We start from the raw sequence: 14,704 nt of genomic DNA on the forward strand, positions 1-14,704 counted from the left end.
GGAATATGTCTGTTCTTCAGTCTGATCCACTTTCGTGTTTAGAGCCAGGAGTCCTTTTGCTTCCTTTAAACCGCCGGTTCAGTCCCGGCTCGGGATCCCACAGCGGCTGATTCCTATTTGCTCTCTGAGTAGTATGCGGTTGCATTGGGAAGCGAGGAGAAGGGGAACCCGTTCCCGTCAACTGGACAGCTGTTGATCTATGTAGCAACACAAAGAATTTATTATAAATGTTATTTTAAGTTTGAAGTTTGGAGTGAATAATCCCTTTTTATAGTCGCAAAAACCCTGGGGAATTTAGAGACCAATCAACCAATTAAGTTGAATTTGAGTCAAATAGATAATATATAAAAGAAATGCTAGTCTCACATTGCCGGACCTTCCTCCCCAGCACTGTGGAGGAGGGGGGTCTGGCAAGTCCACACAGCATTCCAGGATGAGAGAAAAACGTGCTCCGGTTTGTGGCATTTCTTTACACCAATCAGTATCGTCGTGGGCAGCTAATCAACGATGCCTCTGCAAAATAGCCTCATTTGGTGGAACGGGTTTAAGTAGGGAGGCGAGCTCTGGAATAAAATGACTGTTGAGTGTGGTGATGAGAACTTGATTAATAAAAAAGATAAATGTAATTTGTCCGTTCTATTTTGGAGGATGATTCCCAAATCAACCGGAGTTTAGAATTAGGGCTAGTCCATATAGACTATGACCAGGGCTTTAAATTAACACCTGCCAGTGCGAGTAAAAATTAACTCTAGCGGGTAACATTATAAAGTTCTTAGCCAATTTGGCCGGGGAAGAAAGAATAAAATAGGACTGCGTCTCTATGAATCGGAAGGCTGCAGTAACGATGCAACCGATGTCCAGATTGGTCTATTTTCCGCCAAGAATTCGGGCGGTTTTGTCAGTGTTTGGCTTGAAAAATGTATTCTTTATCTTGCAACACTGTCTTGTTGTACTTATCCTACATTTCCCGTGAACACCACGTTGTGATGTGTCGCACCGTCTGCTACCACCTAGCTTGTCAGCATCGCTTGAAGTCAGTGAAAATTTGTTGAAATTTGTCCAAATTTTTTGGATCAAAAAAGTTTATTTAAAGCCCCGACTAAGACCTGGCTTACCACCCCGACCTCCCTACGCGGCCCACAGAGTTCTTACGCAGCGGCCGTGATTGTGGTGCACACAGCAAAAAATACGTTGAATTCTTTCCAATTATGGAGCATTACTTTACTTTCGTAACAATGGTTCATGAGAACAGCGTGGAAAATGGTAGCATTTACAGGGAAGTTGCTACAACATAAAAAACTATTTATTATGCACTTTATCTTAGAAAATGAGGGGTCTTCAAACTGGAGAGATAGGCATGCTGTTACTGATTTACCTGCGTCTGTTCACTGAACAGCAGGTTGTTCATGTCGAGACCAGCCGTTATTTGGCAGGACAGCGCTGCCCCATCAGGCTCAGGAACGGACGTCCTCACCGGCACGGATCCACTTCCAGGGAGACCCTGATAGAAGCAGGAAAGCTTGGAAGGAATCTGGTGGCTGGTGTTGTCCAGTCTCTGGCATAAAGGCGTCTGACCGAGGTTCCCTCTGTTTACAGGCACGGAGGCGGGGGCATTTCTGAACATACAACTGCTCGAAGGTGCAAGAGGCGGTGGCTCCATAGCCTGCTGAACGGGAAACGGTACATTTGAAGTCTCTGAAGCTCTGAACGTGACAGCGTTCTGGGCCATGGCGACCCCAGGAAGAGGATTACTTTGAAATCCTGACATTTGGCTGAGGCAGGCACCTTGGTGTCCGCTTGGGATCAGCTGCTGCTCCATTGACCAAGACTGTCTCTGGTTGTCATTTGTTGGTGTCTGAAGTGCAAACTGTCCCTGTAGGCAGCTTGACAAGGAAGGATCAGCAGCAAAACCTGGTTCGTTTGAAATATTTGGGGCGTAGGATTCAACAAAGCTGTCAGCTTGGTCTGAGTTGGGGACAGAAGAGGTCCACTGGTTTCCCTGGAAGCTGAACATGGGATTTAACTGTTTATTTTTCAGTTGGTTCTGTGTTGCCGCCAATAAGGGGTTGAAGGTAACTGGAGCGCCAGTGTTGCCTGTAGTTCCCAGTTGAAGACCAACAGAAGTGGGGACCGTTTGTTGTGAAGCGATCTGCTGTAGGGTTGGACCGTTTAAACCAGAACTCAACTGTGGAAAATCCATGTGAGTCAGTTTCATCATCCCCACGACTGGAGTCGGTTGTCCGGCTACCATCTGCCCTCCATTCGGTAACACCTGGTTCTGGGGCTCCAGAGGCCAGCCGAAGTTCTGCACCCCAGCCTGGCCAGGAATCTGGTTCTGGAGGTCCAAAGTGGAAAGGCAGGATGGTATTTCATTCAGCTGATCTGGCAGCTTGAATCCGCCCTCCTTCTGGAGCTGCTCCTCTACGTACGACAGGATGTCGTTGCTGAGAATGTGGTCCAGCTCTTCGTTTATCTCGCAGCTGTTGTTGCTTATCTTCAACAGGGTGCTCTCCCAGCTCTTGAGCTCTTCAGGCACCACATCCACGGTGTTGCAGAGGTCACTGTCCCCGAGGATCTGCTGCAGGGTCTCCATCATGTCCTGAACGGTGCCCTCGGTCCTCACCAGGCTTCCCATGGCAGGTTTGGGCGAAGTAAGCTGCCAGACGTCTCCGGGAACGCTGACTGTGGCGTGGGTGTCCTTGAACGCGGTGTCGTTAAGGGAGTTGAGGGTGTCATTGTGTTCACAGTAGATGGATTGGTCCTGACTCAGCATGCAGCCAAGGATGGAGTCGGGGTCGACGGTGCAGTTGTCCAACTTCCTCTGCTTGGGGGCAGAGCTGGGGTCGGGGATGTCGACGGTTGGAGCAATGTCGTAAAGCAACGCCTCTCCAGTGGCAAAGTTGAATGGTAACTGCTGCCGACGGAGGCGTAGCTGCTCTTCCCCATCTTCGTTTCTGTGGCAAAAGAACAAGAGTGGGTCGCTGTTCCTACTGTAAATATTACTTAGACAAAGAAGGACAAGTTCTTAGAGACTTAAAAAGACACTTACGTCAAAACCTTCTGCCGGACCATGACAAAGTCCGGTTTCCCCTCTTTAAAGACCAACCTGGCGCTGGCCTGGACCCAGACCCACTTCCTTGATTTGCTCAGAAGCCTGAAAATGGTGAAGCCGCTCTCTCCGGTTTTCATCACTGGATACAAGACAGAAAGAGTCCGATATATCTATAAATAAAAATCCTAACATACATCAACATATAGTAGACGTAGAAGAGTGGAAGTGGAAGAGACCTTTTTAAGGTGATCCATCTTTGCATGTAAGATCAGTCTTTAAAGAAAAAAATTACCCTTGTGATGCTAAACTAAGCTATTTATTTAAAAATAGTTTCCTTTGCTAATTTAAAGATCAAATGTCCATGTACATGTTTGATGCTTTTGAAATAAGTTAAACTTTTTAAAAAAAAAATTCTGTCTCTCTGACTGGACCGGCAAATAAATGGAGCAACCCGACCTTTGTTATGGAACTTAAAAATAGACACATCGGACAGTTTCTTCCTCTCTTGATGTGGCAGGAGTGAAAATGAGTCATCCTCAACATTTGTTGTGTTCAGGTTTCAGAATGATGGAGAACAACAAGATACAAAACAGGGTGTAAAATTGACAGAAAAAGACAGAAAAACTCAAAAAAAGGTAAAAAAAAGCTGCAAAATCTTAAAAACAAAAACAAACAAAGAACAAAGATTGTTAGGCATTCTGTTATCAAACGGCTTAAAGAATATAGCTGCTCTAAATGTAACATGACCCCCGGACCCTCTCTCAAGATTTGGGCTCCGCCCCTGTTGTTTATTGAGTAAATGACTTAAAAAGGTGACTTACTTCTTAAGTGGTTTTCGGCGCAGTACATCATGTCTGCGGCGTGGATGAAGTGGTAGCCTGAACCTTTCATACGCAGCTCCACTTCACTGTAACCCAGAATCACCTTCCCCCTGTAGAAAAACGTTAAATTAAAGTCACATTAAAAACACTTCAATTAAAGATCCTGGGGTTGTGTTTCCAGGTGCTGCACTCTTGTTCATTTTTGCTGGGTTTAGGGTAATTTTGCTTTTTAAGGAGAAAGGTTATTCAAATATTATTTAGCAAACGCCAAATATGGCAATTGTTTTAAAGTATTTTGTTAGTTGTCTGGCCTTATTAGTGGGTTTTTTTTGTATGCTGGTTGTCTGATACTTGAATACAATAGGTTTAGTTAATGAATTCTTAGTTTTAATGTCATAGATATATAGAGGAAATACTAAATAAATCTGTTTTGTTTGACTTGTAATTCTTTCTTTTGATGGTCAATACCAATATATATTTAGTTTTTATCTGCTTGTCAGAACATTATATTTATACCAAAGCAGGTGTTGAAATTTGTGTTTGTTAATTTCATTAAGAGAGATCTATCTTTTGTTCTTTCTACAGTCTGTAATGTTAATAATAATGAATGAAATTGTCTAGCTGTTGTAGTTTCACAGCTCTGAGTAGTGGACAACCTGAGGGCGAGTGTGTGTACCTGCTGTCGATGCTCAAGGGCGTGAAGTCCAGCTTGTGTTTGGTCTGGAAGAGGAGCGTCTTGGTGCGGATCTCCAGGATGGACGGCGGCTGCATCGGCGTGGCGATGGAGAACAGAGCGAGCTGCGGGCGTATCAACGTCCCGTCCTCGGACACGCGGTGCTGACCGTGAACAAACTTCAGGCAGCCGTGGAAGTTCAGGGCCTGGAGAGAAAACACACCCCTCACAGTCTAAGTTTTACTCTTACTTTCCAATGATCAACTGCAGGATAAAGGTCCAATCCACTGGGACCGATAACTATTACTAGGACGATTACCAAGGGGGCGTGACTTTGGATTTAACATGGGGGTGATGAGATCTAGGGAGATCCCGGGACAAGTCTTGTGGACTTTTGTGGGGTATTAAAGTCCATACCTCAACAGTAACTGTAAGGAGATCGTTGGGCTCATTCAGAGCCATTTGATGAATGATAGAAACCCTGACAGCCAATCACAATCAATGTAAGTTCACAACATGACGTGGTGGAGAGCGACACCAACAGCCAATCAAAATTGAGACGCAACATACGTATGTGGTGACAACTTCGCATATCTATGTCATTAAAAAGTTCTTTAGTGCGCTAGCCAAATCACTATGTGAAACCAGAAGGTACAAGATCAAATGTATACTAGTCATTAAACACCAACGTTGGTTCAGACCTTGGTGAAAACCCCCTTAAAGATGTGTGTGTGTTACCAGGAAGCCGGAGGAGTTGTCCAGCAGGCAGCGGAAGCGGCAGCTGAAGTTTCTCTCCAGGAAGGAGGAGTTCTCTGGCGGCATGGCCTGCGGGTCGTAGGTCACCACGTTGCTGCTGATCCCCGCCGAGCTCTGCTCACCTGCAGCAGCAATTGACCAAAACATTCACCTTCCACAAAAGTCTCATCTCACGCTGATAATCTGTGCTGCTGTCATCACGCACGAGTTCAAAGGTTGACGCTTTGGAGGAGCCCTTAACACACTTAAGAGATTGTGTTGTTCAGGTGTTGCACACATTCATATGAGGAGCTGACTTACTGGGACTCACTGCGGTGCCATCTTTGTGGACGGTGTTCGGGTTGAGAGAGAAGTGAAGCTGCCGCCTGAAGAGAGCTCGGTCGTCTGTGTGGATCAACTCGAACACGCTCTGATGGACGACGTCCGACTAAAAACAGAGAAACAAATCATCGTTCCTGTTATATGAATTTAAGGTCCCGTAACATGCTCTATTTTAGGTAATATAAGGTCTATATTAAAGAGACTTCAGATACAGTATTAGGGGACCACTAAGGTCTATATAAAAAACATATATAAAAAAGATGAGAAGTTTCGAGCAGGTACAATGTAATGTAAAAACAGCATTATTATTGGTTCTAACCTCTGGCTGATTTATGAGGACTATGGTTACCTGGTCCCCAGATCTCTGCAAGGTAAATCCAGACAGCTAGCTAGACTATCTGTCCAATCTGAGGACTATGGTTACCTGGTCCTCAGATCTCTGCAGGGTAAATCCAGACAGCTAGCTAGACTATCTGTCCAATCAGAGTTTTCTGTTGACGACTCAAAACTACTTTTGAACGTACACGTGTTCCACCAAAACTCCAGACTATTGCTCTACTAATAATGATTATCAGCTCCCGCGTCATGAATCACCTCGTGGAAGCCGAGGAAGTCCTGGATTGTGGGCGTTGTGTAGAAGACGTATCCTTCAGCCGTCACCACCAACACAAAGCCGTTCAGCGCCTTGACACGACAATAACAAACGTTAACTTTAAACTTTAACATGTTGCCTTTTCCCCCTAAAACACTACACAAGCAGCATCACCAAGGGGTCACCTGAAGCAACAGGTCTCCCTCGCTGAATCGGACTCCGTCGATGGACGTCACCTCGCTGGAGGGGGCGAGCGAGGAAGAGGAAGAGCAGGAGGCGGTAGCGGCGGACGGAGTCTGGACGTTTTCTCCGAACATGAGGTTTCGCTCGCTGGAACCGCTGGAGCCGTTCTGGCCTTTCTTCATGGTGGCTGGAGGTGAAGACAGAAAAAATTAGTTCAATAAAACAACGTTGGTTTGATTTCCTTTCATTAGTTTTAAACTCAACAAGCAGTTTGTTGTGTCAACACTGAAAGCAGCAGAATCTGAGACCACTTTAATAACTGGTTATTTAAATATTATTGAACTTTATTGCATATTTCCCTTATTTTTTTGCAGTGTAGTTGATTTCTGTTTTATGTTGTGCATTTTTCTTGAAAAAACACACTTTCTGAGACAAACTGCAGATGAAACCACGCACAGGAAGTAGAAACAACTTTTACTTTTCTCCACCGTGTTCTAATCTCACACAGAGTGGTGCAGCATTCCTAGAACTAGAGTTTCTAGATAGGCCTGTAATGGCCATTTCTTTGTTTAACCTCAATTATTTGCTGCCATTAACTAAGGTCCTAAGGCGTATGACTGGAAATTGTAATTATTTAAGTGATTATTTGTCAGCCTATACATTTTTATAATTATTTCAATTGTTAGTTGTTGACATTTAACCTAAAAGACGTTCATTGCAACAAAAATGACAATAAAGGAAGATAAGATAGATGTATTCTATGTAAAGATGTATCCTGGGGTTCATTTAAAACTTTAATTTGTTCTAATACAATTAAATCTAATACATATTGTTACAATCTGACTGAAAGAGAAAATGATATCGTTCATCGTAATAATTTCAAACTACAGCAACATTTGAAATTGCTCTATTTCTGGATGATGGTTAAAAAAAAGAAAAGAAATTATATAAATAATATATATATTATAAATAAGTTTCCAACAAAAAAATGAATCGGTTGAAAGGAGAAGTGAGTCAAAACCGAAAGAGGAACGTCGTTGTCTCTCTCTATCAGGGTGGAGCTGCCTGCCGTTTCCTGTCGTCTTACAACGCTGTCACTCAACTCTTCCTCCTCTTCCTCTTCCTCCGCTGGCACTTATCCAGCCATTTCTCATCAGCGGGCAGAGAAAACAAGAGAAAAATAACCTTCAAATATCCTCTCAGAGAGGAAGCAGGGTGGAGGAAACGAGGGATGGTGGATGGAGTGATAGAGGAGGGCAAGAAGGACAAGTTGCAGGTTGAGTTATGGAGCAAAATTATTTGCAGAAAAAAGAAAAAAATACTTGTTAACACGGCGTTAAAGGATCACCAGCCGACATGGCCACTAGCCACAGATTTGTTTTCCTAACTAACTGTACCACTTAGTTTCAGCTCCATTGTTTTGTTTTGGGCGCGCGCACAAACACACACACACACACACACACACACACAGACACACACACACACATATAGACAGAAAGACATACACACACACACACACTCACACACACAGACAAAATGACACACACACACACACAGTGCATGAAGGCAGGCTTAGCCCTGTCTTTGTAAAAATAGAAAAAACTCCAGGGCAAACGAGGATAACAGGCAGAGCCACAAAATTACCCGTTGTCCTCGGCGACCAGACACAGCAGGGAGGCGGCCTTTTGGAAGACACAATCATGTGAAGTGGTTGCCTATGAAGAGGAGACCCAATCAATCTGGATCGAGCTAGTTTTCTAATAGTGTACGCAGAAAAAGTTTGGTTCCTAAACAGTGGAAACATGCAGCGTCCCGCCAACAAAACCATCATAAAGAGCCGTTCATGTATAATTTGTAAGTTAGAACTCCACGATACAAGTTATATAGAGCATCATTTCATTTTTTTTAATACATGTTCCTGGTTCCTTACGGTGATTATAATGGACAAGCTCAAGTTTTGCTCTAAAATAGGATCAAATGTCAGACACTGAGAAAATGTTTTAAGAAGACCCAGAACAAAACAAAAGTTGCCTAACTTGTATTTACGTCCACAAACATGCCGCTAAAAGGCTCAGATTAGTATTTACATCATTATCCAAAAAGGATCCCTGCAGAGATAGATCTTTAAAACCTCTTCAAGACCTTTCTGTTTAACCAGAAACAGAGCTAAAGTCCTAGCGCTAAATGCAGGAAACACCCTGTACAGACGTCAGAGTGGTATGAACCTTGTTATATACGGCAAATAAGTCCCAAAATGTCAAACTGTAACTTTGGAATTCTGATTGGGTTCAACTGTTGAATGTCATTGAAAAAACTGTGTACATTGACACAGAAAGGCCAAAGGAAAGAGATGAGTTCAATTAGAATAGAGCCATCAAAGAGTCCCATAATTTGAGATTTGCCATGACAACCTTTAACAAAGACAGGATCATGTCAGGGGACAACCAAACCAGATGTGTTGGTTGAACACGCTAAAAACCAGAAAGAAGGGGATATGTCCCAGTTGGTTAAAGCTGCTCACACACACTTTAAACGCCTTCCCGTTGAGAAATACCAGGTGGCATTACATTTCAGAAGCTTATATCAAAGAAGACATTCTCAAGCTGTGGCAGGAAATAGAAATTGTGTGGGTGTTTGGTCAACATTATTACTAAACCAGTATACCCAAACAGAAAGACACCACGAGTGGTTGGTTTGATTCCAGAGCAAATCAAAACAGACAAATTCAGCAACTCTATGGCCTATATCTCGCTTAAAATAATTTCAGAAACACGTTTTGGTGCATCGTTCAAAAGGGTTGTACTTAGTGTCTTCATTAATTCATAGGTGTGTAAGAAATAAACCAGAGTGTCTTCTCCCATTCCATTTAAAATTGCTATTATGGGGGAGTTGCGGCGTAATATTTTTATTTTTAATCTTTTGCATGTGTGTGTGCTATTGCGCTTCCCTGTGTGTGTGTGCCTGCTCTGCACTAGCCTGTAAGCGCATTTTGCTACTGCACTGTTAAAATAACAATGAAATGCTGAATGCACAGAATACAGTTTTCACATTAGGTAATGCACTTACATTCCCAATATTTACAGACTCTATCATTTCCATAGTACTGTGTGTATTGTATGTTAGAAGCTGTATGGCGCATTGTCCCAGCTTAAATATATATGTGTTGTGTACTCACTCTTTGTCTTTTTGACAGACAGACAGACAGACAGACAGTAACATAGGCTTAATAAATCTGTAGCCTTCACCTCACCTGTTCTCATACAGGACCTCTGGTAGGTTCCCATTATGTGTTGTGAAATGTGTCGACATGTGAGCTTAAATAAAGGCTAAGTTAAAACAGACTTCATTTTAAGCCTAAGCCTAAGGCATGCTCTGCACGGTGCTTAACGTAATTTATGACCAAACACAACAGCGCCAATTGATTTCACTCACTTTTACATTTCATGAATTTAAATACTGAATCTTTTTCTTCTGCCGCCCTACAGCAAAGTTTCACACTTTGGTTCAGCCTGAGTAGGTACTTAAAAGCTAGTTTTGTTGTTATATGTTGTATATTTTGTATACAGGACAGTTTAGCTGAGCACACACACTCTTTTCCCAGAAACGCCCTGCTCCACATCACCAGCAGTATGAAGACTCCCACCTGGGAGCTTCCCAGTACAACCACAGACACTTGGCAGGTTTACAGGGGCTGTTAATACCAGCTGAAGGCCTTGCTCAAAGGTTTTCATCTGTCTGAAACACAAAGAATTTAATTTTAATTTACTGTCATTGTATGACAAGAAAAGCACAACATTATTCCATTTCGGAAGCTGGAAATATTAGTTTTCTTTGCTTGCAGACAGACTTAAACGGGAAATCAATTATCAACTAGTGATTAAATAGATTCATCAGTGTAGCTTTATGTCAACCAAGCAACTTTCTTATAGGTTTTAAGTAATAATTTGAATGTAGAGAGCCCTACTGACTCTAAAGAGTAGCATTATAAGTTGTTTATTAGCCTAAATGTTGCCAGGTTAGCGTTTATAGTGTAGTATTTCTACAAGGCTTGTGTTTTGCTGTCACCGAGGAAAAAATTCACAACATTGTATCCCAACGTCCCACCAATATGGGATTTGAATTTTACTTTTACAACAAAAAAGGCGTCTATGATGAGGAAAGGAAAACTTTCCCAAACAACTCTAATGCAAAAGTGATATATATTCAGGCCAAAATATTCCTTAAGCAAAATTCCAGCAGGGAATTTCACTCATTAGTTCCGCATCTCAAAGTGTGCTAAGCAGTGAATTTTCCTGCAGACTCTAAATATCATCACACCTGGTTTGACATATTTTCTGTATCCTGACAACACTATAATGTTCTCTCACAATGTAGGACTGAAAGGCGATGCCTACGAAAGTTATCAAGAAGATCGGGGACATTGGACCCTCTGAAAAAAGGTGACACAATTCTCTGCAGCTCAAACAGAAACGGGACAGGATCAAACATGTGTTCTTTATTGACTAAATGAGGCATTTTTATACATTTCAAGAGAATGAATAATGATTTTGTGCAAGTGCAAATATGTAACAGTCGTTCATAAACATAACACAAACAATATGTGGTCATTGTGAGGGTTGTTCTCAAATATTGAGTAAAGATGTGTTGCCCAAAACTAGAGGCAAGAGTGTATGTCTTTTTCTTTGGTTTTACTGTTGCCTTAGTGTGGTTTTGGTGTGCAAGTTTAGAGCGGGGTCTGTCCGGGCATGCTCAGAGAGACAGCCTCTAACACACTCATATGCACACCACTCATAGCCGGAGGTGATCTTGTTTAGTTGTTAAGTATCTTAGTACAGCAACCATGAGCTATTTGAGTACCAAGAAGAACAGGGTGTGACAAAAGTTTGATTAAGAAGAGGAAGAAGAAATGAAAGGAGCATATAAGGTAAAAAAAAAGTGTGAAAGTGCTGAAATAAGAGCCACAAAAAAGATAAAATATAGCTGTGTGATAGTTGAAGAAGGACAAAAACAAGAGATGCAAACAAAAGCTGAATATATACAAAGGTTTACACAAATCAGTAAAAATAAAACTGAGAGGACTGACGTAGGTGCCTTGGGGAACTCCCAAGCTGTTTCTGAAAACCCCACATTTACCCTTCCGCCCCCAACGCTGACGTCTTAACAAGGAAAAGCTGACTTTTGCCAAACTGCTTGAACCCTGTTAAAACAAAAGAATCCCCCCGCCCAACACCCCATACTCCTAATCCTCAATTTTTATGAAAAAGAAGGGCCATGCTTTTTCTCTGGCTTCATTTGGGAACTGTAAACAAAGCTTGGTTCCCCTTTTTTAAGGCCATACGTCAAACACATTTAGTATATGTTTCACAATAACTTGTGCTCTACAGCGCAGAGGTGGAAAGAGTGAAAAAGTATTCTACTTAAGTATAAGTACTATTACTAGGACTGTAAAATTATGCAATATAAAACCAAATTCACGACACTCAGATCCACAAACCTGTGTTGTAGATAGAGAAGGCAGCATTGCGACACACCCATTTCAACTGCCAATCATCCTTCCCTTCCAGATCCAATGCTACCACATCTTTAAATTACTATTAGTATTAGTTCTTTTGGTGCCTTATTCCTGTTCTGTCTGCTACATTTAGCTTACTGTAAAGACGGTAAAAGCGAAGGTCCTAATAACCATAACGGAGTTGTCGCGAACGTTACAAATGGCTGCTGTTCTGACCCGGGTGCCTCTGTCTGTTCCCCTAAAAAAAACTAAATTAAAAAAGAAAAAGTATACAAAAGAACTACTCAATGACAGTAACATGAGTGGCTATAATTAGTTACTTTCCACTGTTGCTATAGTAGATCCATAACGGTATAAACAACTTCTTTGAGAAAGAAAATAAGAAGTCTTCATCACAGTTTGTTCATAAGCCAACAGTTATGTTTTTCTTGTTTTCAACAGTCCAAAACTCTAAGATATTATAGCATGAATAACAAATCCTCACAATTGAGAAGCTGCAACAAGGCAATGTCTAGTAATTATAAAGTCCTTTATTAAGGAGAAGAACTTATTCATTATCAATATATTTGCAGAAAGATCATCTGCCATTTAGAAATCAATTAATCCACTAGTCATTTCAGCATTAGGACCCACCAGTATTAGTATTTTCCCAGTGTAGTATTAGTACTTTTACTGAAGCAAAGGCTCTGAATACTTCTTCCCCCGCTGCACACACACATCCTCCCTCCATCCCCAAACACCCGCTCCGAATCGCTTTGCGGTTTCTGACGACTTTGAAACCCAAGACCTGAATGGAGCTATTGTTCTTCAACCCTTTGGACTGCAGGATGGAGGAGGGTGGGGGTTACAAGAGATCAGAATCACAGACTCTCTTTCTCTCTCTCTCTCTCCCTTTCAGCTCACTCTCCCCTCTCTCTGTTTTCTGATCCTCTCTGTGCAGGTTTGGACATATGAACGATGAGGATGAAAGTCTTTAAAAAAAGGCCTTGTGTGGTTTGAAAATAGAGAAGGATTTCAGATTCAAATTCCCATTCTGGGTGCTTCCCCATTTGGTCTCTGGCTTCAAACCATCTCTCTGTGTTGTTGTTGTTTTTACATGCATCATTTGTTGTCTAGAATGTGTTGTTTCCCGTTATATTACTGTCCCTGTAGATCAATGACATTTTGGGCAGACCACATGTGATCTGCACCCCAAACTGCTGTTATTTATCCATTAGTCCATCCTCACTACTTGTGTCATACTTCAATTGAACATATTTGGAAGATAGAAAAATATACATTTTGCAGCTTTCACACTCAGTAAATCAGTTTCTGACCTTTGACTCTCCTGAGTAGTTGCTATTTCATTATAAAAACACACACACACACCTCCTCCGTAACTGCCATTTCCTGCCCTGTGGTTAAAAGTCTCACTTTGATAACCACAACTATTTCACAGATGGCCGCGCCCAAATGGCGAGCCCACAGAGCAAATGGTAAACAAGCCAGCGTTGCAACTGTCACAGGTGAACAGGAGGATGTAGGCCTGGAGTGCATTAATTGAATACATAAATTGGATGAATGCTTTATTTCGAACATGGATTGAATAAATGCTTTATTTCAAACATCTGTTTATATGAACACACCACAAAAAAAGAAAACATACGTATTAATTGTGCAGGGCTTTAAATTGACACCAACCAACCCGCGGTCAAAAAATAACTTTGGCGGATAACATTTTAAATTTAGTAGTCAATTTGGCCAGTGATGAATGAAACAAAGTGTCTCCTTGAATTGGCCGGCTAAAATATTTACGTGGCAACACTGCTTGTAGTACTAATCCGACATTTCCCATGAACACTAAGTCGTCTGTGAGAACTGTCACGCTCCAGTGACTGTCTGGTGTGGGTGTGACTGTGTTATTGTTTGATTTCATCATTTTGTGGTCCCTACGGTGTGGCTGGTGTGTTTTGGTTTTCCCGTTAACATCATTCTCCACAGTGTGTGGCCACGCCCCCTCCTGTGCGTCTCATCCCGCACCTGACACCTATTCCATATCAGCACACCTGGAATAAATCAGCTCATCAGCCATCTGGGCTAACACCGGCACATTTACTGAAGTGTTGATTAATGTGCATTGTTCCAATCAAATAAATAAAAATGTCCACACCATCTACCTGTATCCCTTTAAATATATGTATTTGGCTGAACATTCAACTTTGATTGGCTGCAGGTGTCCATAAAAAAGTGTTAAGGGACATCTACTAAAGGAGTTCCAGAGAAACCGACTGTTTATTGTTTTTAAATGAATGTGCTACATTGAAACAAAAAGGAAAAAATTATCTCCCGTTGCTAAGGGTGGCCCTTGTTTGAATATTAGTTGTTTCTTTTGAACCAGCTATATAAATCAAATACAACTTGTTATTTTAATGTGGAAATTGAGTCAAACCGCAGAATTAGGATTTAAAATCAGAAGACTTTGGTTGTAACTTCCAGTGCAGGCCTGGAGCTGACTGAGTCTTTCCTGGAAGCACACACACACACACACACACACACACACACACACACACACACACACTCACACACACACACACAGGGCACATAAAGGCAGGCAAAAGGTGAACACTCAGGCTGTATTCAGACTCTGAAACAACACACAACGTCCTGGGAAAGTCCAATGCGCCAAACACACGCACGCACGCACAGACACACATTCAAGTAGGCACTTTATTTATTTCAACACAACTGACAGAAATACAGCTAATTTGCTTAATTTCAAATGAACTCTTTTTGCCCTATACCCCCCCCCCCCCCC

At 42.0% G+C, this 14,704-nt stretch overlaps 1 protein-coding gene across 1 annotated transcript in view; it reads right to left on the reverse strand.

Moving 5' to 3' along the window:
* Positions 1 to 59: 59 nt before the first annotated feature.
* LOC117939460 (aryl hydrocarbon receptor-like) overlaps positions 60 to 14,704 on the reverse strand; it is a 64,642-nt gene continuing 49,997 nt past the window's right edge. Inside the window, exons 3-11 of the mRNA XM_034864829.1 lie at positions 6,401 to 6,585; positions 6,218 to 6,307; positions 5,603 to 5,729; positions 5,285 to 5,424; positions 4,550 to 4,752; positions 3,874 to 3,983; positions 3,050 to 3,191; positions 1,376 to 2,954; positions 60 to 197 (exon numbers count right to left, since the gene is read on the reverse strand). Of these exons, the coding sequence (XP_034720720.1) occupies positions 114 to 197; positions 1,376 to 2,954; positions 3,050 to 3,191; positions 3,874 to 3,983; positions 4,550 to 4,752; positions 5,285 to 5,424; positions 5,603 to 5,729; positions 6,218 to 6,307; positions 6,401 to 6,585 (2,660 nt within the window). The 3' untranslated portion in view covers positions 60 to 113. The remainder of the gene's footprint in view (positions 198 to 1,375; positions 2,955 to 3,049; positions 3,192 to 3,873; positions 3,984 to 4,549; positions 4,753 to 5,284; positions 5,425 to 5,602; positions 5,730 to 6,217; positions 6,308 to 6,400; positions 6,586 to 14,704) is intronic.

Source organism: Etheostoma cragini, chromosome 24 (genome assembly GCF_013103735.1).
Source record: "Etheostoma cragini isolate CJK2018 chromosome 24, CSU_Ecrag_1.0, whole genome shotgun sequence".
In the NCBI taxonomy this organism is placed as follows: Eukaryota; Metazoa; Chordata; class Actinopteri; order Perciformes; family Percidae; genus Etheostoma; species Etheostoma cragini.